Genomic DNA, 27,589 nt, shown 5'->3' with positions numbered 1-27,589 from the left:
CAAGTCTTTGGAAAGTGGCGGGTGCATTTCGCAGCCCGAAAGGGAGTACATTAAATTCATACAGCCCGAGATGTGTGATGAAGGCTGACCTTTCCTTGGCAGATTCATCTAGCGGTACCTGCCAGTACCCCTTGGTTAAGTCCAAGGTAGAGATGAACTGGGCCCGTCCCAGTTTCTCTAATAGTTCATCTGTGCGTGGCATTGGGTAGTTGTCTGGGCGAGTTACAGCATTTAGCTTACGGTAGTCCACGCAAAAACGTATTTCCCCATCTGGTTTGGGAACTAGAACCACTGGAGATGCCCATGCACTTTCAGAGGGGCGGATTACACCCATCTCTAACATATCCTGGATCTCCCGTTCTATAGCAGTTTTAGCTTGAGGAGACACCCGGTAAGGTTGGACCCTAATTGGGTGAGCATTACCTGTGTCAATGGAGTGGTATGCCCGTTCAGTCAGTCCTGGGGTGGCTGAGAACGTTGGCGCGTAGCTAGTGCACAGCTCCTGGATCTGCTGTCGCTGCATACGCCCAAGGGTCATGGAGAGGTTCACCTCTTCCACACCACCAGCACATTTCCCTTCGTAGTAAACACCTTCAGGCCACTCAGCGTCATCTCCTCCCTGGGCTGTAAACTGACAAACCTTTAATTCTCTGGAATAAAAGGGCTTTAGAGAATTAATATGGTACACCTTAGGCTTTCGGTTGGAGGTGGGGAATGCTATGAGATAATTAACAGCTCCCAGGCGCTCCTGGACCATGAATGGCCCTTCCCACGATGCTTCCATTTTATGGGCCTGGAGCGCCTTTAAGACCATGACCTGGTCTCCTACTTTGAAGGAACGCTCTCTGGCATGTTTATCATACCAGGCTTTTTGCTCTTTTTGAGCATCCTGTAAGTTCTCTAGCAAGGGCTAAAGAGGTTCGGAGGGTGTTTTGTAGGTTGGTTACAAAGTCCAGAATGTTAGTTCCTGGAGACGGTGTAAATCCCTCCCATTGCTGCTTCACCAACTGCAATGGCCCCTTAACCTCACGGCCATATACAAGTTCAAATGGGGAAAACCCTAAACTGGGATGTGGTACAGCTCTGTAGGCAAAGAGCAACTGCTGCAACACTAGGTCCCAATCATTGGAGTGCTCATTTACAAATTTACGTATCATGGCCCCCAAAGTTCCATTAAACTTCTCCACCATGCCATTTGTTTGATGGTGGTAAGGAGTGGCAACCAAGTGATTTACCCCATGAGCTTCCCAAAGGTTTTTCATAGTTCCTGCCAGGAAATTAGTCCCTGCATCTGTGAGGATGTCGGAGGGCCAACCTACCCTGGCAAAAATGTCTGCTAGTGCCTGGCACACACTTTTAGCCCTGGTGTTGCTTAGAGCTACTGCTTCTGGCCATCGGGTGGCAAAACCCATGAAAGTCAGTATGTACTGCTTTCCTCTGGGTGTCTTTTTCAGAAAAGGACCCAGAATATCCACAGCTACTCGCTGAAATGGAACTTCAATGATGGGGAGTGGCTGGAGAGGGGCTTTGACCTGGTCTTGGGGTTTTCCCACTCTTTGGCACACCTCACAAGACTGGACATAGGTAGAAACATCCTTGCCCATTCCCTCCCAGTGGAATGACCCCCCCAAATGGTCTTTGGTCCTGTTCACCCCAGCATGGCCACTAGGGTGATCGTGGGCTAAGCTCAAGAGCTTGGCCCGGTATTTAGTTGGAACTACCAACTGTCTCTGAGGATGCCAGTCTTCCTGGTGTCCACCAGAAAGAGTTTCCTTGTATAAAAGTCCTCTTTCTATAACAAACCTGGATCGATTAGAAGAGCTGAGAGGCGGTGGGTTGCTCCGTGCCGCCGTCCAAGCTCTCTGGAGGCTTTCATCTGCTTCCTGTTCGGTCTGGAACTGTTCCCTTGATGCTGGAGACATCAGTTCCTCATGGGATTGTGGACCTAGGCTTGGTCCCTCTGGAAGCGATATAGGGGATGGAGCTGTTTCTGTTGACTGTGAACCGCTCTCCGCTGGTGCACTATGTTGGGATTCAGGCTCCGGCTGAGCCTCTTGTGTAGGGTTATCGGCTGCTGCCAGTTCAGGTTCGGTGGGGCCCTCTGGTGTTGAGGTTGCAAGTACTGGATTCAGTGCTGACACGGGGTCTGGTGTTGGTTGTTCGGCTGGTTCCGGTTCTAGGACTGGTTCCGTCTGGGTCTCTGGGACTGGATCCACTACTGCTGTTGCAGACATTGGCCTGGGGTCCGGGTCCATCACCTCTGACTGGGTCCTGATAGAAGTTTCCGGAACAGAGCTAGGCCTCACGGCTTGTTTAGCCTGGCTGCGGGTGACCATTCCCACCCTCTTGGCCTGCTTCACATGATTGGCCAAGTCTTCCCCCAACAGCATGGGGATGGGATAATCATCATAGACTGCAAAAGTCCACATTCCTGACCAGCCCTTGTACTGGACAGGCAACTTGGCTGTAGGCAAATTGAAAGAGTTGGACTTGAAGGGTTGAATCGTCACTTGGATCTCTGGGTTGATTAAATTGGGGTCCACTAAGGAAGCATGGATAGCTGACACTTGTGCTCCGGTGTCCCTCCACGCGGTGACCTTCTTCCCGCCCACACTCACAGTTTCCCTCCGCTCCAAGGGTATCTGGGAAGTATCTGGGCCTGTGGACCTCTGGTGTGATTCCGGTGCAATGAACTGTAATCTGTTGGGGTTCTTGGGGCAGTTGGCCTTTACATGCCCCAGCTCGTTACATTTAAAACATCGTCCAGCTGACGGGTCACTGGGGCGAGGAGGGTTGCTGGAGAACGGGGTGGTGGGACAATAAGGGGTCTGGAGGGTTCTTTGGGAGGTAGGTGGGGCTTTGGGCGGCCCCCGGGAATAGGGTGTGGTCTGGGGTGGTCCCTTCTGGTCTCCGCTCCAACTGCGACCAGTTTTCTTCTTCTCTGCCACCTCCACCCATCTGGCTCCAATCTCTCCTGCCTCGATTACAGTTTTGGGTTTCCCATCTAGGATGTATCTTTCTATTTCCTCAGGAACACCCTCTAAGAATTGTTCCATTTGCATTAGGAAGGGCAAATTTACTGGAGAGTCAACACTTGCTCCTGATATCCAGGCATCCCAATGTTTCACAATGTGGTAGGCATGTCGGGTAAATGACATGTCTGGTTTCCACCTTAGGGCTCGGAACCTCCGACGAGACTGCTCGGGTGTTATCCCCATTCTGACTCTCGCCTTGGATTTAAACAGTTCATACTTGTTCATGTGTTCTTTAGGCATTTCAGCTGCCACCTCAGCTAAGGGTCCACTGAGCTGCGGCCTCAGCTCTACCATGTATTGGTCAGTAGAGATGTTGTACCCAAGGCAGGCCCTTTCGAAGTTTTCTAAGAAGGCCTCAGTATCATCACCTGCCTTGTAGGTGGGGAACTTTCTGGGATGGGAAGTGGTACCTGGAGAAGGATTGCTAGGGTTTGTTGGTATATTCTGCTGGGCCTTTATCCTCTCCACCTCCTCCACATGCTTCCTCTCTTTTTCCTTCTCCTCCTCCACATGCTTCCTCTCTTTTTCCTTCTCCTCCTCCACATGCTTCCTTGCCTCCATTTCCCTCTTGTGGGCAGCCTCCTGTACCTCCTTCTCCAGCCGCATGAGTTCTATCTGTCTTTCATGTTCCCTTTGTTTTTCCTCAGCCTGAAATTTGGCTAATTCCAGCTGTAGTCGAGCTGAGGATTGGTCATTCTAACCTCTCTGTTTTTAACTAACTTTACACCCGAGGTTTAGAAATAAACAAACAAAACGTGGCTGTAAAATTTTGCTGTGCTGGAATAGAATACCTATTCTCTGATAGTGACTGTCAGCCTACAGAAAAAGACAATTCCCTTGTCTCTGCTCTGGGCCCAAATTAAAGCAAAAAACCTCCAACTACTTGGAAACCTGCTTACCCAGCCCAAAGAAAAAAAAATTCCTTTTCAAACCTGTGCTCCTTGTAAAACAAAAAAATCAAAATCCTAAAAAAAAACCCCTGCCACTTTTGTCTCCAGGCAAATGGGTAGAGCACACACCCCCTATTTACTTTTAGGAAGAAAAGAAAAAAAAACTCTGGGTTGGAAGACTGTGAATTTCCCTGCAGGAGTTAAGTACCCTGCCTCCAGGCAAAGAAAACCTGCAATTCACAAAGATAATCCCCTTTTGTCTCTGCTTGGCCACAGTTTCAGCTTTCAGTTTCAACTGCTTTCTGGACTTCCTTTCCAAAGGAAAAAAAATTTCCTTTTTAAAATCTGTATTTCTAGTTCAAAAAATCTCAACTGGATCTCAAAATGATTTCAGGTTAATCCCACCGCTGTGCCACCATGTCAAGGTTCCTCCCCCACTCTGAACTCTAGGGTACAGATGTGGGGACCTGCATGAAAAACCTCCTAAGCTTATCTTTACCAGCTTAGGTCAAAACTTCCCCAAGGTACAAAATATTACACCCGTTATCCTTGGACTGGCCGCTACCACCACCAAACTAATACTGGTTACTGGGAAGAGCTGTTTGGACGCGTCCTTCCCCCCAAAATACTTCCCAAAACCTTGCACCCCACTTCCTGGACAAGGTTTGGTAAAAAGCCTCACCAATTTGCCTAGGTGACTACAGACCCAGACCCTTGGATCTTAAGAACAATGAACAATCCTCCCAACACTTGCACCCCCCTTTTCCTGGGAAATGTTGGATAAAAAGCCTCACCAATTTGCATAGGTGACCACAGACCCAAACCCTTGGATCTGAGAACAATGAAAAAGCATTCAGTTTTTTACAAGAAGACTTTTAATAAAAAAATAGAAGTAAATAGAAATAAAGAAATCCCCCCTGTAAAATCAGGATGGTAGATATCTTACAGGGTAATTAGATTCAAAAACATAGAGAACCCCTCTAGGCAAAACCTTAAGTTACAAAAAAGATACACAGACAGAAATAGTTATTCTATTCAGCACAATTCTTTTCTCAGCCATTTAAAGAAATCATAATCTAACACATACCTAGCTAGATTACTTACTAAAAGTTCTAAGACTCCATTCCTGGTCTATCCCCAGCAAAAGCAGCATACAGACAGACACAGACCCTTTGTTTCTCTCCCTCCTCCCAGCTTTTGAAAGTATCTTTTCTCCTCATTGGTCATTTTGGTCAGGTGCCAGCGAGGTTACCTTTAGCTTCTTAACCCTTTACAGGTGAGAGGAGCTTTCCCCTGGCCAGGAGGGATTTCAAAGGGGTTTACCCTTCCCTTTATATTTATGACACACCCGAATATGAGCCTTCAGACATCTCTAACAAATATGTTACATTTTCACATTACAGACAAGGTGAGCAATATGTTCCATACACAACAGGAAATGTTCCAAAAGCAGCTGGGATACAAGGAATTAACACAACACTGCCAGGCAGCTGCACTGTGCAAAGGCACATACACAGCACAGCTATCTTTGAGAAAGTGGATAAAGATGCTGCCAGGCACAGGCTATTGACAATAGGGAGAAGTGAAGATCGTAAAACTAGCCATACTGTTCATAAGCAAGAGTTTCTAAGCTATGCCAAGCTTTTCCATTCCACGCCTGTGTGCCAAAGTGAGGTGCCATCCCGGCAGCACAGAATCAGACAAAGAAAAACACAACAGCAACTTCAAAAAGAAAACCAGTCAGCAACAATCATTCAGTCCGCCTGGCGAGGTTGTCAGGTCAGAAGGGAGATCGATGGGATGAATAAAGCCACTGCCAAAATTCAGGCAGTTTTTCGAGGCTACAGGACACGACAGGAATTGCCTCTTGGATTTAACACATATGGCAAGGATGAAGGCCTATAATTAAAAAAGAAAAGGAGAGCAGAAAGCAAGAAAAAGCTATTTCCACTCATTCTAAGGTTTGATCAACTGTGGGATTGGGACTCCAGGACAACAAGTAACATCACTAAAAGTGACAGTTTAAGAAGCCAGCACAAGACTAACAAAAGAGAAGGCACCTTCTTTATCCCCATAACAATCTTCCCGAAAATAGAATCTTCACTCAAGAGGAAAGGTTTTGTGTTGCCTAGTGACTTACTTACACTAAATGTCTTTGAAAGCAGGACACAGCAGCATGGGATCTCTCATGCTGCAATTCAAATCCAAGCTGCATGGAGGGGGCATCAGGCCAGAGAGAAGATGATGGAAATAGAAAGGCAAGCTAAGATAAAGGCAGAGGAGAGCCAGCTCCTTTCTGATAGCTGTAAAAACAGTCCTGAGAGCTGTGAGGAACAGCCTATCTCAGGAGCAGCTGCTGTTGCAGAAATTCAGTCTTCAACTCCTGAGCAAAAAGACCAAGTGCAGGAACCCGAACAGGACTCCTCCTCCGTAAAAGAGGAACCTAGTAAGGAAAGCAAAGGCACTAATACAGAGGGCAGTGTTTCAGAGTAACAGCCGTGTTAGTCTGTATTCGCAAAAAGAAAAGGAGGACTTGTGGCACCTTAGCGACTAACCAATTTATTTGAGCATAAGCTTTCGTGAGCTACAGCTCACTTCATCGGATGTATCTGTTAGAAATATTAACATATACACCATTGTGAAGGGTGTGACAGCTTCCAGAAGACCCCCCATCGCCATACGAGTGTCCAGTCCTAATGCAATAGTGCAGGGATATCACCGAGACATGAGCAGAGGGACGCAGGGGCTCTACACTGTCAAAAATGACTGTGATCCCAGGCCTTCTCAACTTGTTGTTCAAATACACATGGTGGAGAAGGAAAATAATCCAAGCACTCCTTCTTAATAATGGTAAAGAGGAAATAAAAGCTGCACCAGATTCACACTGTGCAAGGGTTTATTTGAATGAGAAGGTCTGTTTGTTGAATGACTTCTGGGAAGCTACCATTCCCTTCTGCTAATTTCCTCTACCAGTTGTCCCCACCAGCATCCCAGCTGCTGAACCCTCCTGCTACGTTGCCTGACAAATACCTGCTCACTTCATCATACGAAAACATCCCTCTCTAATTCCTCTGCTCCATCTCAGACACTCCCAGCTGTCGAACCTTCCCATTAACCCCAAGACAAATGTCTGCTCCCTCTTCCTAGCTGCTACTGTAACCCCAACTAGTGGCTGGCCCACATCAGAGGTTTATGAATCTATTATTGCTTCTAGCTAATTAGCTATGTGCTTTAGCTTAAGTGAGAGCATCTCATGGTTTTAGCTCCAAGGTCTGTGGGCTCAAGGGCTGTGGGCCCCAAGTGGGGTCAGTTACACTGTCTTCTAGATAGTTATCTCATTGATGTTATTATTTGTATTACAGTAATACCTATAAGTCCCACCTGAGACTGGAGCCCTGTTGGGCAGTACTATACATACATATGGTAAGAGACAGTCCCTGTTCCAAAGAGCTTTCACTTGAAACAGAATAAAGGTGGAAAAAAGGAAATACTAGAATCACCATTTTACAGTTGGGGAACTAAGGCACAGAAAGATTAAGTGATTTGATCAAGGTCATTCAGTAAGTCTGTAGCAGAGCTGAGGAGTGAATCCAGGTTACCTGAGTCCCAGGCCCATGTTTCTCTAAAGATATGTATTTTAAAATTTAAAACAGATTTTTGGAGTAAAACCCTTTAATAAGCAAACAGAATCATAGAATTGTAGGACTGGAAGGGACCTCGAGAGGTCATCTGGTCTAGTGCCCTGTACTAAGAGCAAGACTAAGTATTATCTAGAGCAGCGTTTCTCAAACTGGGGTCCGCGGACACCTGGAAGTCCGTGACAGTACTCCAGGGGGTCCACTGGCCTAGCTGATCAACTCCTCCCACTCTCTCCCAGTGCCTCCTGCATGCTGGGAAACAGCTGTTCAGGAGGTGCTGGGAGGGAGGAGTTGATTAGCGGGGCCAGTGGACCCCCTGGAGTACTCTTGGTTCCCTGGCGTGCAGGAGGCGCTGGGAGGGAGGGGGAGGAGCGCGGAGGGGGTGTGCTTGGAGGAGGGAGTGGAAAGAGGAGGGGCACAGGGATAAGAAGAGGTGGGGTGGGGGTGAGGCCTCGGGTGAAAGGGTGGAGTGGGGGCGGGGCCTGGGGCTGAGTGGTAGGCTTGGGGGTTTGTGGAAAGTTTTAAGTCAAAATGGGGGTCCTCAGGTTGCTAAAGTTTGAGAACCACTAATCTAGACCATCCGTGACAGGTGTTGGTCTAACCTGCTCTTAAAAATTTCCTTAACATAAATGATTTTTTGGGTTACCTGCCACTCACACAAATCTTTGCAGCGTCTTTCCAGATTTCAACCATTTTTGAGGAATATTGAATTACATTTTAAAAATGTAAACCTTTTCAGAGGGGAAGTGCATACAGGCCTGATCCAAAGTCAGCTGAAGACAATGGAAGGCCTTTGAATCAGGCCCTATGGCTATAATTCAATCAGCATGAACTTTGAGTGATTTACTAATGTCATCAGAATTTAAAAAGAGAATATAGGATTTAAGCTAAATTTTCAAACCTGGCGGCCTAAAGTTAAGCACCTACATAAAAGTGGCCTGATTTTCAGAGGTGCTAAGCGCCCTGGGAACTGTGCATGGTCAGGTCTTCTGAAAATCAGGCCACTTTTTTGTAACTTCCTAAATAAGTATTTAGGGGATGGGATTTTCAAAGGAGATTAAGGGAGCAAGGCAGTGAAATACCATTGAATTTCATTCCAAATCCCAGCATAGGTGCCTAGATTTGGGCACTCCTGTTTGAAAATGTTGGTCATGATTTATATGTAATTTATATGTAATTTTGGGGTACATTATTTAATAATTACTTAATAACATTTTTGATCACCAAGAAGTCAACTAATTTTGAATTATTTGTGCTTCTGTATGTCTGCCTTATAATGCGGCCTTTAATTTAATAATAATAATAATAATTAATATAACAGGCCATTTCATATACTATATGTGTGGCAAAAAATAGAGCAACTGGAAGGAGTATCCCATTTTAAATGTGCATTAATGATAATTTGACAGTCACTGTAATTTCATCTCAAATCCACGAGGTGTCCCCATTTCTCCTTGCAGAACTTGCTGAGCTAATCTACATGTTCACCTCCCTGCAGAGTCCAGTACTTTGCTTTTCTCACCAAAATACAAGACATGATAAATCTCTTCATTAGAGCTGGAATTGCTGACATAACCAGGGCCATACATTTGTGCAAAATTCTCAAGCTTTGACAAATGGAGGGTACCTGCAGAATAATTTTTAGCAGGTTTTGTGGCATCCATCAGCAACGTGGAAAAGTTGCACAGAATGATCATCCTAGGCCCAGATTTTCAAACCTAGGTGCCTAAAGTTAGATTCCTAAATTAAACTTCATGTGAATATTCACACTGAGTTGATGGGACCTGCTATGTGCAGGAAGTTAAACACATCCAGGTTTGCAGAAGCAGGGCCTCAGTCTCCTAAGTAAAAGTGTCCTGATCTTTTAAGAATCAAGGCCTGGTCTACACTGTAGAGTTAGGTTGATGCAAGAGTGTCCACACTAAAATTTCACTCCCACTGATGTAACTCACCTGCTATGCCGATATAAATACTCCATCTCCATGGGCGGCATAGGGTTTAGACTGATGTAATTAGGTTGATGCAGTATCAGTGTAGATACTGTGTTACTTACATCGGCTGTTAGTGGCATCCAGGAGCTGTCCCACAATGCCCCATCTTGACCGCTCTGGTCAATGTTTTGAACTCTGCTGCCCAGTGGCCAGGTACACAGGAAGCCACCCTGTGAATTTATGAAATTGCATTTCCTGTTTGCCTGGCTTGGAGAGCTCACCTAGTAACTCAAGCTCCCTGGATACTTCAGAGGAACCTGAGCGGAGGCAGTCCAACCAGTCCCGACAGTCAAGCTTGAGTGAGCCTGAAGTAGGGGAAGGAACCTCTAAGTTATGCTGTTTGCTTTGAAATGACAGGGACGGAACCCACAAAGTAGCAGGACACATCTGATGATTTACTCTTTTTTACTTATGCTAGATGAGGTAATGAAACAACCAGTAAAGGTAGAGTTGCTATCTGAAGCTCATCCCGCTCTAGGGTTAGGCACGGGGGGGCCCACAGAACACTCTATTTATGTGCACAGGGATGTCCTGTGCATCCTCTGTAGAGATCTTGAGGAAACTTTTCTGCAGGTACTCTGCAATCCTCTGCCAAAGGTTTCTGGGGAGGGTTACCTTATTTCTTCTGCCATCGTAGGACACTTCTCATACCACTCAGCAATTCAGCAGGCACCACTGCAGCACACAGGCTAGCAGCATAAGGTCCCGGGCGGCAACCTGATGCCTGAAGAAGCTGTTCCCTTTCAGCCTCCATTACCTTCAGGAGTGAGATATTGGCTAAAATCAGCACCGCCTGTGGAAAACGGTGCCAGTATTTAGTTCAGCTTCCCTATCTGCATATACTCTTGTGAGGTACCCCCTGCCTTATTGTCCCAACTCGCCTCCTCCCCTCTGGGCCATACTCACCATGGCTGGGACTACCGTTGTGATCTATAAATCCTAAGGACAAGTGAGAATGTAGTGCTGGTAACTTGTGTGGATCAAAGGGAGTGAGTTCAGTATACCAAATTTCCTTTTATATTTTGAATACACTTACTATAGTACCTCTGAATGCATCCGATGAAGTGAGCTGTAGCTCACGAAAGCTTATGCTCAAATAAATTGGTTAGTCTCTAAGGTGCTACAAGTCCTCCTGTTCTTTTTGCGGATACAGACTAACACGGCTGCTACTCTGAAACCTATAGTACCTCTGTGCATTGCATCTTTTGCAGCTGGAAATGTGGCCTTGAGGGTCTCTCCATCCACACCAGCAGAGCGGCTCAGCCAGATAAGGAGGAGAAGGAAGAGGATGCGGGATGACATGTTCCAAGAGATCCTGCAAGCCTCTGCTGCTTCGGATACCGAGCACAGGGCTTGGAGGATCACCCTCACGGACAGCTGGCCAAGGATAGAGCAGAGAGGAAAAAGGCACAGGAAAAGGAGAGGGACGTGGTGCAGGAGATGCTAGCACTTCTCAGGCAGCAAACAGACACGCTGGAGACTCTTGCTGACCTTCAGGTTCAACAATCCCCTGCTTGCCTCCCTCTGCAGCCCATAAAGAACTGCCTTCTGGGACCTCCCTACCTCCCCCCCACGTTCCATGTGGCATCCGGGGCCACTGCACTACCCCTACCTCTCCTCCCCAAGGGAGAGTACAGGCAATCACAGCTGCTCAGACACTGACCTGTGAAAGGCACGCTTGGTGTGTTTCTGAAATGACTGTTCTTTGCCCTTTACAAGTTCTTTCCCCTGTATTTATTACATTTTCTTAAGTTACAAAAGTATCTGTTGTTCTTCGAGTGTTTGATCATGTTGATTCCAATCAGGTGTGTGCGCACGTGCACGGTATCCGGAAGATTTTTCCCATAGCCTCATCCGTCGGGTTGTTCCAAGCACCCCCTGGAGTTGAGCCTTCATGGCACTCCATATAGAGCTCTGCCAACCCACCACCCTCTCAGTTCCTTCTTACCGATAGTTACGGTGCTGGAACTTCCTGTAGCCTTGCTTTAGCAAGCGCATTCAACTCCAGTTGTTTGTACATAGTTAGTTTATCTTGGTAGTTAGAATTGTTGGGGGTCTCTACCCCCTTCCGACTTCCCGGAGCCGTGGTATGCCACGGTCCCTGGTGTTTAAAAACTGCGTGGTCTGCTTGAAGTGCACGCCAAAGAGTGATCCACACTCCTCGTGTTTATGGTGCCTAGGGGAGGGTCACCAAAAGGATTGCTGTAAAATCTGCTGCGAGTTCCGCCCTAGAACTCTTAAAGAAAGAGAGCAGCGGCTAAAAGTGATCCTCATGGAGGCCGCTCTACACCCCCATTCGGACCCGGGCTCAGGGGACCCGCACTGAACACGTCCTTGTCAACGCGGAGTGCCTCGGCGCCGTCATCGAGTTCGGTGCCGAGAAAGGACTCGTCCCGGGACGCTCGGCACCCGCACGGCACCTCCCGAGGCCCAGCGGAGAGCAGGCACTGCTCTCACTCGCCGGTGCCTCAGAAGAAAAAGAAGCCGGACAGTCGGTCACCTCTGGCTAAATCTAACGTAGGGAGACCCCAGGTGGGCAACAGCTCGAGATCCCCCGTTAGGGCCGCATTGACTCCTGCCCAGGCAAGGCAGTTGCCCCGCACGTTCACCGGTCCCTACAGGCCAGCAGCTGCCGCTTCCTTTGACGCCGGAAGTTTTCGAAGCTGCTCAGGATCTGCTGCACCTTACAGTGCCGTTCTCGCTCCCTAGGAGGGAGGAACCTCTGGCGTTGGCGATCCCACCCCGCCTCCAGGTGCAGTCAAGAGGGAAGCTGGCAATGATGTCCAGACATTCCCCCTCTCCACGTCCTTCGGCACTGGCCCACTCGGACAGAGAGCCTAGTCGCTCCCCAAGCTCTTGACATTTGAGGCAGCGAAGCTCATCTCCTCCGTGGCCTTCAGTCTCTGAGACCTCGGAGTCAGAGTCTGACTCCTACCACTCTCGGGGGAGTAGGAGCTGACAATCAAGGTCAAGGCGAGACAGGCAAGATCCCCAGCTGTGGCCACCGCAATGGCAGAATCCACCACAGTGGCCATTCTGGACCCCCTGAGCCTTTCACCAAAGCCAGGGAAGGATCCGAGGGTACCGCTCCGCAGCATCTTCGGTGGCCTCAGCCATATGCTTCCTGCCATCAACCATGCACTCTGCCTTGGTGCCTACCCACACGCCAAATCCATTGGCTGTGGCACCATCACTGGCACCGGCCTCGGCACTGACAACTCTTTCAACCTTGGTGCCGACAGCGTTCTCGGCACCGCCTGCTGTGCTGGTGCCAACAGCATTTTCGGCACCGCGGCACTGACAGCGGCACAGACAATGGCCCCGCCACCTTCGTCAGCTCAGGCAGCTGGTTTGGCACCGGCTCCACCGGCGGTACCATCAGTGTCTCCGGTGCCTGTACCAACGCCGAGGGCAGGGACAGGATACAGAGGGCCCTAGACAAATTAGAGGATTGGGCAAAAAGAAATCTGATGAGGTTCAACAAGGACAAGTGCAGAGTCCTGCACTTAGGACGGAAGAATCCCATGCACTGCTACAGACTAGGGACCGAATGGCTCGGCAACAGTTCTGCAGAGAAGGACCTAGGGGTTACAGTGGACAAGAAGCTGGATATGAGTCAACAGTGTGCCCTTGTTGCCAAGAAGGCCAATGGCATTCTGGGATGTATATGTAGGGGCATTGCCAGCAGATCGAGGGACGTGATTGTTCCCCTCTATTCGACATTGGTGAGGCCTCATCTGGAGTACTGTGTCCAGTTTTGGGCCCCACATTACAAGAAGGATGTGGAAAAATTGGAAAGAGTCCAGCGGAGGGCAACAAAAATGATTAGGGGACTGGAACACATGACTTCTGAGGAGAGGCTGAGGGAACTGGGATTGTTTAGTCTGCGGAAGAGAAGAATGAGGGGGGATTTGATAGCTGCTTTCAACTACCTGAAAGGGGGTTCCAAAGAGGATGGATCTAGACTGTTTTCAGTGGTAGCAGATGACAGAACGAGGAGTAATGGTCTCAAGTTGCAGCGGGGGAGGTTTAAGTTGGATATTAGGAAAAACTTTTTCACTAGGAGGGTGGTGAAACACTGGAATGCGTTACCTAGGGAGGTGGTGGAATCTCCTTCCTTAGAAGTTTTTAAGGTCAGGCTTGACAAAGCCCTGGCTGGGATGATTTAGTTGGGGATTGGTCCTGCTTTGAGCAGGGGGTTGGACTAGATGACCTCCTGATGTGCCTTCCAACCCTGATATTCTATGATTGACAGCCCCGGCACTGACAGTCGCTCCATCGGCACCGACATTCCCCCCGAGAGTAGTGGGACCCCTTGGGATCTGATGGCAGGAAGCATCTGCTGTTTATAGCCTCTCCTCCTCCTCATCTCTGGATGAGGCATTGGCAGGCACAGTCATAGCCCTGGTGCTTGAGGACAACAGGGTATTACAACAGTTGCTGCGAAGGGCTGCGAAGGGTCTGGGCATTAAGGCTGAGGAGGTGGTCGAGGAGGTTGATCCCATGGTGGATACCCTCACCCCCTCAGGAGCTTCTCCTATTGCCCTACCACTGATTAAGACTATTGTAGACACCACCAAGACCCTGTGGCAGATCCCAGCTTCCTTGCCATCCACTGCCAAGTGCAACGAGAGGCATTATTTCGTGCCCTCCAAGGGGTATGAACATTTGTACTCCCACCCACCTCCCAACTCTCTTGTCATGGCCGCTGCTAATCAGCATGAGTGGCAGGGTTTCCAGGGGCCCTCCCCTAAAAACAGGGAGGCTAAGTGCCTAGACCTTGTCGGGAGAAGGGTCTATTCTACAGAGAGTCCCCAGCACCGTATTTCGAACCAGCAGGCCATCATCAACAGGTACTTGTATAACACCTGTGCGGCAATGGCTAAATTTTCGGAGCTCCTCCCATCAGACTCCCAAGTCAAGTTCTCGGCCTTGGTGGAGGAGGGGAAGCTAGTCTCCTGTGCTTCCCTCCAGGCTGCGTTGGATGATGCTGGCTCCAAGTCTTGGGGCTCCCTTATGAGGTCCAACAGACTATTCAGGACCTCCCATTTGAGGGTGTGACTCTTTTCTCTGAAAAGACAGACAAGAGGCTGCATAGTCTGAAAGACTTACCTCAGGTCTTTGGACCTGCACCCTCCTGCCACGCAGCGGAAACACTTTAGGCCGCAACCTCCTCTGAGGTTCTATCAGCAGAACCGCCAGGATGGTTCTCGGAAGAGGAGCAGGAAAAGACAACATCTGTCCTTAGACCAGGGCTCTGGCCAACCCAAACCACCTTCCGGCCCCAAACTAGCCTTTTGAAGGTGCGGTTGAGGACAGTGCACCAGAACAAAAACTGGATCTACCCCGCCTTACCTTTTCCTCCCGACTGTCCCCTTTCTACCGTGCATGGTCCCGTATCACCTCGGACCACTGGGTGCTCCACACCATAGAGAGGGGATCCTCCATCCAATTCTTTGCCCTTCTGCCCTTCCACCCTCCTTCCCCATCCCTCTTCAGGGACGCTTCTCATGAGCAGCTCCAGGAGGTACAGTCCCCCCTATCTCTATGAGCAGTGGAGGAGGTTCCTCAGGAGCACAGGGGCGAGGGCTTTTATTCCAAAGGCAGCCTCAGGCCTATCTTGGACCTGTGAGAACTCAACAAGTTTGTGAAGAAACTCAAGTTCCACATGGTCTCTTTGGCTTCCATCATCCCTTCCTTGGATCCAGGGGACTGGTATGCCACCCTCGACTTGAAGGACCCATGTTTTCATATCGCAATTACTCAGCCCCACAGGAAATACCTGAGTTTTGTGGTCAACAGTACCGACTACCAATTTACTGTCCTTCGGCATGTCAGCAACACCTCCGGTATTCATCAAGTGCATGGCAGTCATCGCTGCATTTCTGCACAGGCACCAGGTACAGGTGTTTCTGTACCTCGACGACTAGCTGATCAGGGGCCACTCCAGGACCCAAGTGGAAGCTCAGGTCAGATTCATCAGAGCCACCTTCAACAACCTGGGTCTTCTTCTAAACAAAGCAAAATTGACTCTGTCCCCCATCCAGAGGATAGAGTTTATTAGGGGTAGTACTGGATTCGACCCAAGCTGGGGCATACCTGCCAGAAGCGAGGTTTCAGGCTCTGACCAATATTATTTGAGGCCTCCGTTTCCCACCACCACAGCGAGGAACTGCCTGAAGCTTCTCAGACACATGGTTGCCTGTACCTACGTGGTGCAGCATGCCAGACTCAGGCTTCGACCTCTTCAGTCGTGGCTTGCATCAGTGTATCGCCCAGTGTGGGACAGCTTGGACAGGATAGTGACCCCGCCTCACCTGGTCCTTGACTCCCTCCTGTGGTGGCTCGACCCTCAGGAGGTATGGTCAGAGGTCTCCTTCACCATTCCACAGCTGTCTCTGTCGCTAGTGACGGATATGTCAGACTTGGGCTGGGGAGCACATCTGGGAGACTGCAGGACTCAAGGCCTCTGGTCTCAGGCGGATCTAGGTCTCCACATCAATGTTAGAGAGCTCAGAGCGGTGTGCGTAGCATATCAGACCTTCCGGGCCTGCTTAATGGGACAATGTATATCAGTCATGATGGACAATACAACAGCAAAGTTCTATATCAACAAACGGGGGTGCACGCTCCTCTCCCCTGTGCCAGGAAGCCCTCATGCTGTGAGACTTCTGTGTAGAACATTCAATTCACCTGCAGGTGTCATACCTCCCCGGGGTGCAGAACGAGCTGGCGGACCACCTCAGCAAGTCGTTTCACAGCCACAAGTGGTCCCTTCACCCAGACGTCGTGATTTCAATCTTCCAGAGGTGGGACTTTCCCCAGATAGACGTATTCACCATGTGACATAACAGGAAGTGCCAGCAGTTCTGCACTTTCCGGAATTACAGCCTGGGCTCCAGTGCCGACACTTTCCTCTTCAATTGTGGAGGTTCTCTCCTATACGCCTTTCCGCCTATACCACCTGTTCACAAGGTGCTCCTCAAGATCCAGAGAGAACGAGCTCAGGTCCTATTGATAGGGCCAGCCTGGCCCTATCAGCACTGGTACACATCTCTCCTAGACATGTCAGTGGAAACCCCTGTCACCCTGCTGCTCTTCCTGAACCTTCTGACACAAGATCACTGTCGTCTTCAACATCCGAACCTCGAGTCACTTTGCCTCACGGCATGGAAGCTCCATGGTTGAACCCAATGGAGCTTTCCTGTTCAGACCAGGTTAGACAGGTCCTCCTTGGCAGCAGAAAACCCTCTACGAGAGCCACATACCTTGCCAAGTGGAAGAGATTTTCAACCTGGTCAGCGCAGCGCCATTCGTCCCCAATGCTAGCCTCAGTGCCGCTCATTCTGGGCTACCTCCTCCATCTGAAGCAGCAGGGGCATTTGTTGTCATCAATAAGGGTGCACTTAACCGCCATCTTGGCCTTCCACCCGGGCACGGAGGACCACTTTGTGTTTGCTAACCCTATGGTCAGACAGTTCTTAAAAGGGCTCGACAGGCTATACCATAATGTGCATCAGCCTGTCCCTGCCTGGGAACCTCAACCTGGTTCTTTCTAGGCTCATGGGACCCCCCTTTGAACTGTTAGCGACGTGCTCCCTGCTCTACCTCTCTTACAAGGTGGCGATAACCTCGGCCAGGAGGGTGTCTGAGCTCAGGGCCCTGATGTCAGACTGTCCCTACACCATGTTCTGTAAGGACAAGGTGCAGCTCAGGCCTCATCCTGCTTTCCTCCTGAAGGTTGTATTGCAGTTTCACATCAACCAGGATGTCTTTCTCCTGGTATTCTACCCTAAATCGCATTCCAGCGGCAGGGAGCAGAGGCTCCACTCTCTGGATGTTCACAGGGCGCTAGCTTTCTACATTGAAAGAACAAAGCCATTTAGAAAATCGGTCCAGCTGTTCGTGGCAGTGGCAAACAGAATGAAGAGCCTAACGTGTCCTCACAATGCATCTCGTCAAAGATCACATCCTCCATATGCAAGTGTTACAACCTGGCAGGTGTTCCTGCACCTCCAATTACTATGCACTCCACCAGGGCGCAGGCTTCATTAACATCGTTCCTGGCTCAGGTTCCCCCTCAGGAAATCTGCAGGGCAGCGATGTGGTCCTCCATCCATACTTTCGCCACGCACTATGCGATTACCCAACAGGCCAGAGATAATGCGGCCTTTGGACAAGCAGTGCTGCAATCAGTGGACAACTCCGGCCCCACCACCTGAATTTGGGCTTGTGAGTCACCTGATTTGGAGCTGACATGAACAAGCACGCGAAGAAGAAAAAACAGTTACCTTCTTGTAACTGTTGTTCTTCGAGATGTGTTGTTCATGTCCATTCCAATACCCACCCTCCGTCCCCTGTCAGAGTAGCCGGCAAGAAGGAACTGAGGGGGTGGTGGGTCGGCATGGCGAGACTCCGGGGGCGCCCAGACTGACCCGATGGATGGGAAAAATAGCCGCCTATGGGAAAAATAGCCGCCTATGGGAAAAATCTTCCAGCTACCATTCACGTGCGCACGCACACACCTGATTGGAATGGACATGAACAAGCACTCGAAGAACAACAACAGTTACGAGAAGTGAGTAACCGTTTTTTCCCATGGGTATGGAAGAAAAGTCTAGTTATGGAAACTTAATTCATCTTTACTAGTTCACAATGTGTGCTGGCTGGGGCAGACATCATTCACAGATAATAGTTAGAGGTGCGTTTGCATTGTTGTATTACTACTACACACACCACTCACTACAAGCTTCACCCTGGAGTGGAAAAGAGCAATGCCAGGTAGAACACACTGCAGCAACACACATTACTGTGACTCGCTATTGAAATGGTCTTTCAAAGCCTCCCTGAGCTGAGTAGCTCTCTACTGAGCTCTTCTTATAGCTCTGGCTGCTCAAAATCCGCAGACAGCCGTTCCACCTCCCCTGTCCACCCTGGGGGAAACTTTCCCCTCTTTGCTTCTCAGGCATTATATAAGACACAGCAGGAGCTGTAACTGTTGGGATATTTTTCTCACTGAGGTCCAATCTCAAGAGCAGACAGTGACAGCGACCTTTCAAATGACCAAAGGCACATTCAACTGTCATTCTGCATCTGCTGAGCCTGTAGTTGAAGTGCTCCTTGGTGTTGTTGAGGGGGAGCAAGAAGTAGGCTTGGTCTCCCAGGATCACTCTTGGCATTTCAGCATCCCCAATGGTAATCCAGTGGTCTGGAAAGAAAGTCCCTGCTTGCAGCTTTCTGAACAGGCCTGTGTTCTTAAACACGCACGCATCATGCACTTTCCCAGACCACCCCACACTGATGCTGGTAAAGCATCCCCATGAGCCATCAGCATTTGCATTACCGTAGAAAAGTATCCCTTTCTATTGATGTACTCTGTGGCAAGGTGGTCTGGTGCCAAAATAGGGATCTGCGTGCCATCTATCGCTCCACTGCAGTTGGGAACCCACATGCTACAAAATTGTCCTGCACATGGCCCAGAGTCGCAGCCCTGCACACTTGTATCACAGTAGCCCCCATTGGTAGCAATCAGGCGTTGCCAGTTTCCACAGAGCAATCACCACTCTCTTCTCCACTGTCAGGGCAGAGCTCACTTTGATGTTGCTGCACTGGAGGGCTGGGGCGAGCTCTGTACACAGATCCAGGATGTGGCCTTGCACATCCAAAAGTTCTGCAGCCACTGCTCGTCCTCCTGAACCCGCATGACAATGCGACCCCACCAGTCAGTGCTTGTTTCTTGAGCCCAGAACCGGCACTCCATCATCTGCAGCTGCTCTGTGAATGCGGCCAATAACTTTGAATTGTTTCTGTGTCCCACAGCAATCTAGCCTCCAAGGAATCGTCATGTTCTCCATGGCTCCTCTTGTGGCTCTGCAAATACTCTAGGATCCGGCCCCCGCAGGCTTGCAACACTCATCACAATATTTGTGAGATGTGCAGGATCCAGGCTTCTGACACAGATTGCAGACATTGAGGGGGGACGCACAGGTGTGTGGGGATTTTGAAAAGAGACGTGAAACATTGTGGGATACAGGTGAAATTATGGGATGGAGAACACTGTATGACAGGCTGTTGACTCATTTTGGCCCCATGAGGCACTGCAAAACCTTCCCAAAACACCCTGAGCTAGATGGTAGCAAATTGCACAGTGGGATAGCTACCCATGATGCATGGCATTCTGCATCGATGCACGCGCTGCTCGTGAGGACGCGCACTGCTGACACAAGCAGCGTAGACACACACAAGCGATTGAATTACTGTGCCGGCTGTATGCAGACGTAACTTAGGTTGACATAATTTTGTAGTGTAGACGTGTCCCAAAGCCACTACAGTTGGATTCCAGGAGCTGCTGCCAGCAGTGTCCCAACCCTGCCATCAGGTGATAGTGCAGCTGCACCAACGCAGCAAAGAGATGGGGAGGGAGGGAGGGCGGGCTCAGAATGAGAAAATGACAGAGAGCAAGAAAAGCAGTGTCAGGAGAGAAGGAAAAAAGGAGAGGGATGGTGGTGATCATGGGATGTCTCTGGGAATGGACAAGGAGACAGAGCTGGGGTTTGGGTGGGTGCATGTGGAAGAAGGAACAGATAGTGGGTATGGGAAGGAGGGGCAGTGTGTGAGGATAGGGGAGGGGAGAAGCAGAGAGAGGGAGGGGGCATGTGAGGGAGATTGTGGAGTGTGTATGGAGGATGTGGGGGTGGCAGGAGAGGGTGGAGGATGTGGGGGTGGCAGGAGAGGGTGGGGGAGGGGACAGGATGTATGGAAGATGCGGGAGGGGAAAGGGCGTATGGGGGAGGGGAGAGGGTGTATGGAAGATAGGGGAGAGGATGTATGGAAGATGGGGGAGGGGAGATGTGTAGGGAGGGTGTAGAAGCGTAGAGCTCGTCAATGGGGGGAGGTGGGAATGGCAGTCCAGCCCTGCACAGCGTTATATCTTAAATGGTGTAGCTGAGAGATGCAAGGTGCCCTGCTGTAATGTGGCGTCCTGCTTCTGATCATGACGGGGGGATGTTAGTACCTACGATATTTATTTGTGGTCGTTGCTCTTTCACTCTGTCTGTGTACCTTGGCCCATCACCTGGTCGCTGGGCACATTCACAGCAATGCCAATAACAAAGTGTATTTCATAATAATAATCATCATAATAATAATAAATTATTAGTGAGCTGCTCAACCAAGGGTACAGCTCTTTACACACACCCCTTTCTGCAGACAAAGTCCGGTATAATTGAATGCACCTCACACTATGCCCTGAAGACTAACAGACTTGGGATCTGCCAGACCAATGCCAGGAACAAGTCTGAAAGGTAGGAGCCCATTGCTGAGACAGTCTTTTCAATAGCCCTCAGACGTACACATCCAGGGGCTGTGAGTAAGTGCTGTGGGGCACGTGATGGGACTTGGGATTGAATCCATGGCACTAATAACAAATGTCAATAACCTGCTCTAAAGATGGAGAAGACTTCTTTCTACCTCACCCCCTGGCCCCCGAAACTGTCCTCCACATTGCATCTCGGACTTCCAGTCCCTACATTAACAGTAGTGGTACTCTGCTCTGAGCCATTTTTCACTGGCTCCTGAAGGGCACAGCTCTGATACCTAAGTAACCATCTGGGGGTCTCCAGGGCAGGATGTGAAAAACCCCAGAAAGCCTTCCAGACAACAGACAACCGCCCAGCCTATGGTAGACACAAACATCCCTACGAGTTCCCTGGCTGAATGGAGACTGACCCCCAGCCCCTGCCTGAGGGGGTGGGGCTAGTGAGTCTGAACTACATGGAAGGAAATTACAGGATAGCTTTTAGAATGTAACCCGCATCCCAACAGGTTCCCCCAGTCAATATCCCAACAATGACAGCTGAGAATACTCAGTACCCTAAACCCACCCCCAACAACCCATCCCTCGCGCCTCTCACTCTGTGCCCCCAATCACCCCTTTTACATTAAAATCAAATTCTTAGCTCCCCAGAAATACGAGTAGTGGGGTCCTCAGGTCTGCAGCAGGGGCTGCTTGAAATACCCCTGTTTCCTAGCAGCCACAGACCCTTTAGGGTGGGTTCTGGAACAGCTGCAGCTCAGATCAAGTCCTGCCAAAAGAAACCTTCTCTCCAGAAGTGGAGTGGTTCTCATGGGTTGGACACTATCTAACAGTAGCCCACAGTGTCTTCACGCTATGGAAGGGAGTTGAGGGCGGAGGAAGGGGCCCCTGCTTTGAAAATACTGTGTGTGCTGTGGGGTGGGAAAGCTACTCTCACCTCATTGTCTCTACAGGAGCTGATGGGGGGCAGCTGGAAATACTGCTGTGGAATTGAGATAGGTTCCAGGAAGCTGCACTTGGTCTAGAGGTGCCTTACAGTCCTTTGCTGACTGGTAATGGCCCAGAGCAGCCCTGATTCTGAGGGGCTATCATGGATGTCCCTGGGGCACGTGTTGGGACAAAGTGGGAATCTGTTGAACTGGATTCTTCTCTGGCTCTTCTGGTGATGACTGGGCATTGGCAGGGGGATCAAACTTCATCCCCCAAACTTCATTACAGGAGCTGTCACTCTCTTACTGGCTCTTCCTCTAAGTGGTCCCTGCGTGGTGTGGGAGAGCAGCAAGGCCCAGAGCTCCGTTATGTTTACCCATTTCACTATGACCATCTTGAGATTGTTCCCAAAACAATGTCATGATCAAACTGCATCAAAAGCCCTGGGGAGTCAAACACTATCCTGAAATGGCAGCTGAGCCCAAACGCCACTCCGAGGGCCCCTCTCTCTGGCTCTGGTCCTACAGGGAGTCCCTTCCCTACGTGAGTGAGGCAGGGAGTCTCCTGCTCTTAGTGTTAGACCTGAATAACTCTGTTCCTGTGTATTTAGACCTGGACCTGCTGTGCTTATCCCACTTCTGCCAGAGCATATTGCAGCCAACTCCTCTCCCTCTTCCTGTATCTGTCAACTACCATCCTTCAGGCTCCTCCCTGTCTAGCTTCTTCTCCAACTGAGTCTCTCATTTCCGGTCCTCAAAACTTCTCAACCTCATCCGTGATGATTAAGGAATATAGGGATGGAAGGGACCTCCTGAGTCATCAAGTCCAATCCTCTGCTATGGCAGGCAACCCCATCATATAATCCCCTTCATAAATGTACCAACCTCCAATTTAAAACTAGTTAGGTTGTTTGCACCCACTTTTCCTATGGGGAGGCTGTTCCAGAAACACACTCCTCTGATGGTTAAAAGTCTTCTTCTGATATCCAGTCTAAATCTATTCATGACCACTTTATACCTATGTGTTCCTGTAACAACATCGTCCCTTAGTTTACTCCTATGATTTTTAGAGTGCAATCATATGCCCTTTGAGCCTGCTTTTGCTACACTACACAAGCCAAGATCTCCCAGTCTCCTCTTGTAAGGTAGGCTCTCCATTCCCCTGATCATCCTAGTAGCCCTTCTTTGAACCTGTTCCAGTTTGAATGAAGCTTTCTTGAACATGAGTGACCAGAACTGTAAGCAGTATTCCAGATGAGGTCTTACTCGTGCCATGTACAATTATATTAATGCTTCCCGATCTCTATTCTACATGGAAGACTGCAGCAGAGAACTGGAGGAGAAAGCTGCAGCACTTGCAAATATTTTTGGACCAGGAACAGAACAGAGAAACCAGAGAGGGCAAGATCCTTCACACTACTATACGTGGCAAGCCCAGGGGCATGGGGGATGCACAGTATAAGTCAGCGAAAGCATGAATGGGGCTGCAAACTGCTAGACAAAGGTCATTAAAAATGTCAAGAACACAGAACCACACTGAAATGTTACTTGATAAAGACACATTTTCTTTAAAGGGAAACTAACTGCCAGATAAGATAACTGATCATTATGTTTTAAACCTGTGTAATAAGGCTAAATGATGTGAACAATTAACAGGCTAATGAGAACCCAGATTATTTCTGGTATAACTGATAACCAGTTCAAAGCAAAGTTATTGCAAGAAATTGACTTGAATTTGCAAAGGTTTGATACTTGTGAAAACCAAGCTTCCCAACTTCAAGAGGGAAAGAGAACTGAAGTGCCTCTAATTATAAATGCAGTCCATGCATAAAGACAGACTGCAAGGATAAGCAAATAACAAAAATCAAATATGTTTGCAACACAGGCGGAGGCAATTGCAAAACAACCCAAAGACAGCTAGCAAAAAGGGTGTGATAAATGTGCTGTGAAAGCAACCATTTAGCAAAAGTGCATCTCTCGCCGCACAAGTTGCAAAGAAATACAAAAGCAGAATGCGTGCCCGAATATAAGACTGGAGAACAAAGCTCTGACGAGGATGCAGAAGACTGCTGGGTCTTCTCATACCACTACAAAGCCAGGTTCCACAACAGATGGGCTTGTGGCTTTGGCAATAAATCAACAAAAAATGCATTTCAGAATACATACTGGAGCGGACTGCAAAATAATCACAGTAGGCATGTTCAAAAGGGTTAGTGACTGCCCAACGTTAAAATCCAAATCTAAGGTTCTCCCATAAAGCAGTGACCACACCATTCCACGTGTCGAAGCCACACTGGCAAGTCTGTTACAGATACCAGTTTGAAGTAATGGAACAGGGAGTCCCATGAATGCTTGAGTTGAAAAGCAACCTGCAAAATGCAGATAATCAAATGGGGGTATAACTTGCCTGTTGAATGGGATGCAAAAGATGTTCTTAAAGAACTTGGTAAGCTGTTTAACAGACTGGGATATAACCCACCTCACTGATATAAATCTGAGCATGCTGCCAAAAAGACAGACACCATGAAAAGCCCCATTAGCATCAAGAAGTAAAAAGATGAGCTTGGCCAGATGGTAAATTAAGATGTTATAGGGTTACCAGGCTAGTCAATGCTCTCAAGTTGCAGTGGGGGAGATCTAGGTTGGATATTAGGAAACACTTTCACTAGAAGAGTGGTGAAGCACTGGAATGGGTTACCTAGGGAGGTGGTGGAATCTCCATCCTTAGAGGTTTGTAAGGCCTGGCTTGACAAAGCCTTCGCTGGGATGATTTAGTTGGGGATTGGTCGTGCTTTGAACAGGGGATTGGACTAGATGACCTCCTGAGGTCTCTTCCAACCCTAATATTCTATGATTCTATACAACTAAATCAGTCAAGGATCTGAATAGCTCCAAAAGATTCTACTATGGCCATCAAAGACGATCAGTATCCCACGAGAACAGCTGAGGAGGTCATATCTAGATTTTAAACTGGAAATGTATTTTCAAATTTGGATGCAAGCCAAGTGTTTTGGCCGGTCCATCTTGCTATGGCAAGGGCAAAACTCTGCACTTTAAACTCCCTTTTTCTAGATATATGTTTTAGTGACTTCCATTCGGGGTGCCTGAGGGAGGAATGGGGTGGGAAAATGAACATTGAGGGTGAACGGGTCTGATCCAAAGCCCATTTGAAGTAATTGATTTCCATTAGATTAGGTCCAATACCAGGAAGAATGAGATTTAGAAACTTGTTCAATAGGCTCCCCATGGAACTGCTACAAGCCCCATCAATTTAGTTATTTAACACTAGACCCTGAGGACACTGGGGGAAACAATCCTATACTCACAGTAATGTTGGTCTGGCAGGGACCTCGAGAGGTCATCTGGTCCAGCCCCCTGCACTTAGGTAGTTCCAGGTAAACCTAGACCAGTGGTTTCCAAACTTCTTTTTCTGGCGACCCAGTTGAAGAAAATTGTTGATGCCTGTGACCCAATGGAGCTGGGGATGATGGGTTTGGGATGTGGGAGGCGCTCTGGGCTAGGGCAGAGGGTTTGGGTGTGGGGGTGAGGGCTGCGGGGTGGGGCTGGGAATGAAGGGTTCAGGGTGTGGGAGGGGGCTCTGGGCTGGGGCGGGGGTTGGAGTGCGGGAGGGGATCAGGGCTCTGGGCTGGGGGTGCAGGCTCTGGGGTGGGGCTGGGGATGAGGGGTTTGGGGTGCCTGTCCTGGCATCGTGGACTGCGCTGTGCCCCGGAAGCAGCCAGCAGCAGGTCCGGCTTCTAGGCGGAGGCGCGCAAGCAGCTCCCCATGGCTCTCGCCCACAGGCACCACCCCACAGCTTCCATGGGCAGGTTCCCGGCCAGTGGGAGTGCGGACCCAGGCGGATGCCCCCCTGCCTAGGAGCTAGACCTGCTGCTGGCCACTTCTGGGGTGCAGCGCGGTGTCAGAACAGGTAGGGACTTGCCTGCTTTAGCCGGGCAGCACCGCCGACGGGACTTTTAATGGCCCAGTCGGCGGTGCAGACCAGAGCCGCCACGACCCAGTCCCTTCCATTCCGTGACCCAGTACTGGGTCGCGACCCACAATTTGAAAACCGCTGACCTAGACCATCCCTGACAGGTGTTTGCCTAACCTGTTTTTACAAACATCCAATCATGGAGATTCCCCCAGCCTCCTTTGGAAGCCTGTTCCAGTGCTGAACTACCCTTAGAAAGTTTTTCCTAATATCTGACCTTAATCTCCCGTGCTGCAGATTAAGCCCAGTACTACTTGTCCTACCTTCAGTGGACACGGAGAACAATTGATTACTGTCCTCTTCCTAACAATTTATTATGAATTAAGAGACAGTTAGCATGTCCAGCCACAGCCTTCTTTTCTCTCGATTAAACATGCCCTTCTTTCAACCCTTCCTGCACGGGGAAAGTGCGACCTTTTCCATCCCTGATGTTTATGATTTGGTGGTAAAAGATATATTTGTGGAATATTTGTATTATGGTCTGTCTTGGCTGTCTACCACTTACATTTTTTCTGACTTCATGCTGATTTATAGCAGGCTAGCACTGGTTATAATATAAAGAGTGGTTTCAGAGTAACAGCCGTGTTAGTCTGTATTCGCAAAAAGAAAAGGAGGACTTGTGGCACCTTAGAGACTAACCAATTTATTTGAGCATGAGCTTTGGTGAGCTACAGCTCACTTCATCGGATGCATGCCGTGCCCGGCATGCATCCGATGAAGTGAGCTGTAGCTCACCAAAGCTCATGCTCAAATAAATTGGTTAGTCTCTAAGGTGCCACAAGTCCTCCTTTTCTTTTTGCGAATATAAAGAGTAAATGTGTCGGAGTTTAGGACCCAGAGATATTTTTCAGACTTACAGGCTGTGACAGCTGACTGAAAATCAATGAAGCGTACTTTCAAAAGCTTCCTAGTGATGCAAGATTAGGCTTGGAATGCACTATCCTTCTTTGCAGACACTCTTATCCTTCATGCTTTCTAGTTAGTTTGTGTTAACCCATTTCTAGGCTGGACTGTGTTCGCTTGTGAAAACAAAAGCTGCCATGCTGCTGCTCCTAGATCTGACTATGGTGCCCCTCATTCTTTGCGTTAGCAACTCAGGTAAGTGCGATTTCTTCCTTTCCCACGGTCAACGTCAGAAATGCAGATCTCTGTCTGTAACACAGGTCGGTGTCTGCTTGCTGAAGTTAGGCATTAGCATTCATTCTTCTAATATTTATTCTACTTTCTTTTAAAACAACTTTGACTTGTAAAACATGGTTATACTTGTTCCTACATTTAAAAGCCTTTTAGACATGAGGCAATGAAGTTACTGGTAGATATTACTGGAGCAGAGGAGAAATGAAGAGTAACTAAAATAGCAGAGCCACTTTCTACTCAGAAAGGTGCATCTTGGGTTTAGTGCCCAATCCCACAAAATATTTGACAGTTGAGAAGAAAAGTAGTGTTTTTATGAGTGTGTGAGGGAGAGAGAGAGAGAATGATGCTAAAGAAGAGACAATCCCCAGCATTGAGTGGAACACCTAGCCGCTCAAGTGAAAAGACGAAAGGCAAAAGGTACCGTTTGTGTATTTCTTCCAGTGCACATCATGTGTAGAAAGCTCCCTCCACCACCAATGCCAGAGCTTTTTCTATTCATTTATCAACTCTTTTGCCAGTAGGATCAGAAACCACAAACCACTATAAACGAGGAAAAGTTAAGGAGGGGAGATATTAAGTGGTATGGCAAGCGTGATGAATTCATCGTACACACAATAAATGTGGTGATGAGCACTGAAACTTACACACACACGAATCAATGACA

At 48.8% G+C, this 27,589-nt stretch overlaps 1 protein-coding gene and 1 long non-coding RNA gene across 6 annotated transcripts in view; one reads left to right on the top strand and one right to left on the bottom strand.

The window, feature by feature from the left end:
• Positions 1-27,589, bottom strand: part of LOC142072238 (uncharacterized) — a 37,445-nt gene that overhangs the window by 7,702 nt on the left and 2,154 nt on the right. The window lies entirely within an intron of this gene.
• CHRNB3 (cholinergic receptor nicotinic beta 3 subunit) overlaps positions 26,684-27,589 on the top strand; it is a 45,666-nt gene continuing 44,760 nt past the window's right edge. For 3 of the 5 annotated variants that reach the window (XR_012668679.1, XM_075128904.1, XM_075128905.1), the window contains exon 1: positions 26,685-26,886. Coding sequence is in view for 4 of the 5 variants with exons in the window: in XM_075128904.1 (XP_074985005.1) it covers positions 26,829-26,886 (58 nt within the window). In the remaining variant the exon portion in view is untranslated. Of the gene's footprint in view, positions 26,887-27,589 lie in introns of all 5 variants that reach the window. The other 2 variants (XM_048851629.2, XM_048851628.2) reach the window with 2 other exon arrangements.

This window comes from Caretta caretta, chromosome 5, assembly GCF_965140235.1.
Source record: "Caretta caretta isolate rCarCar2 chromosome 5, rCarCar1.hap1, whole genome shotgun sequence".
In the NCBI taxonomy this organism is placed as follows: domain Eukaryota; kingdom Metazoa; phylum Chordata; order Testudines; family Cheloniidae; genus Caretta; species Caretta caretta.
This window is presented reverse-complemented; position numbering and strand designations above follow the sequence as displayed.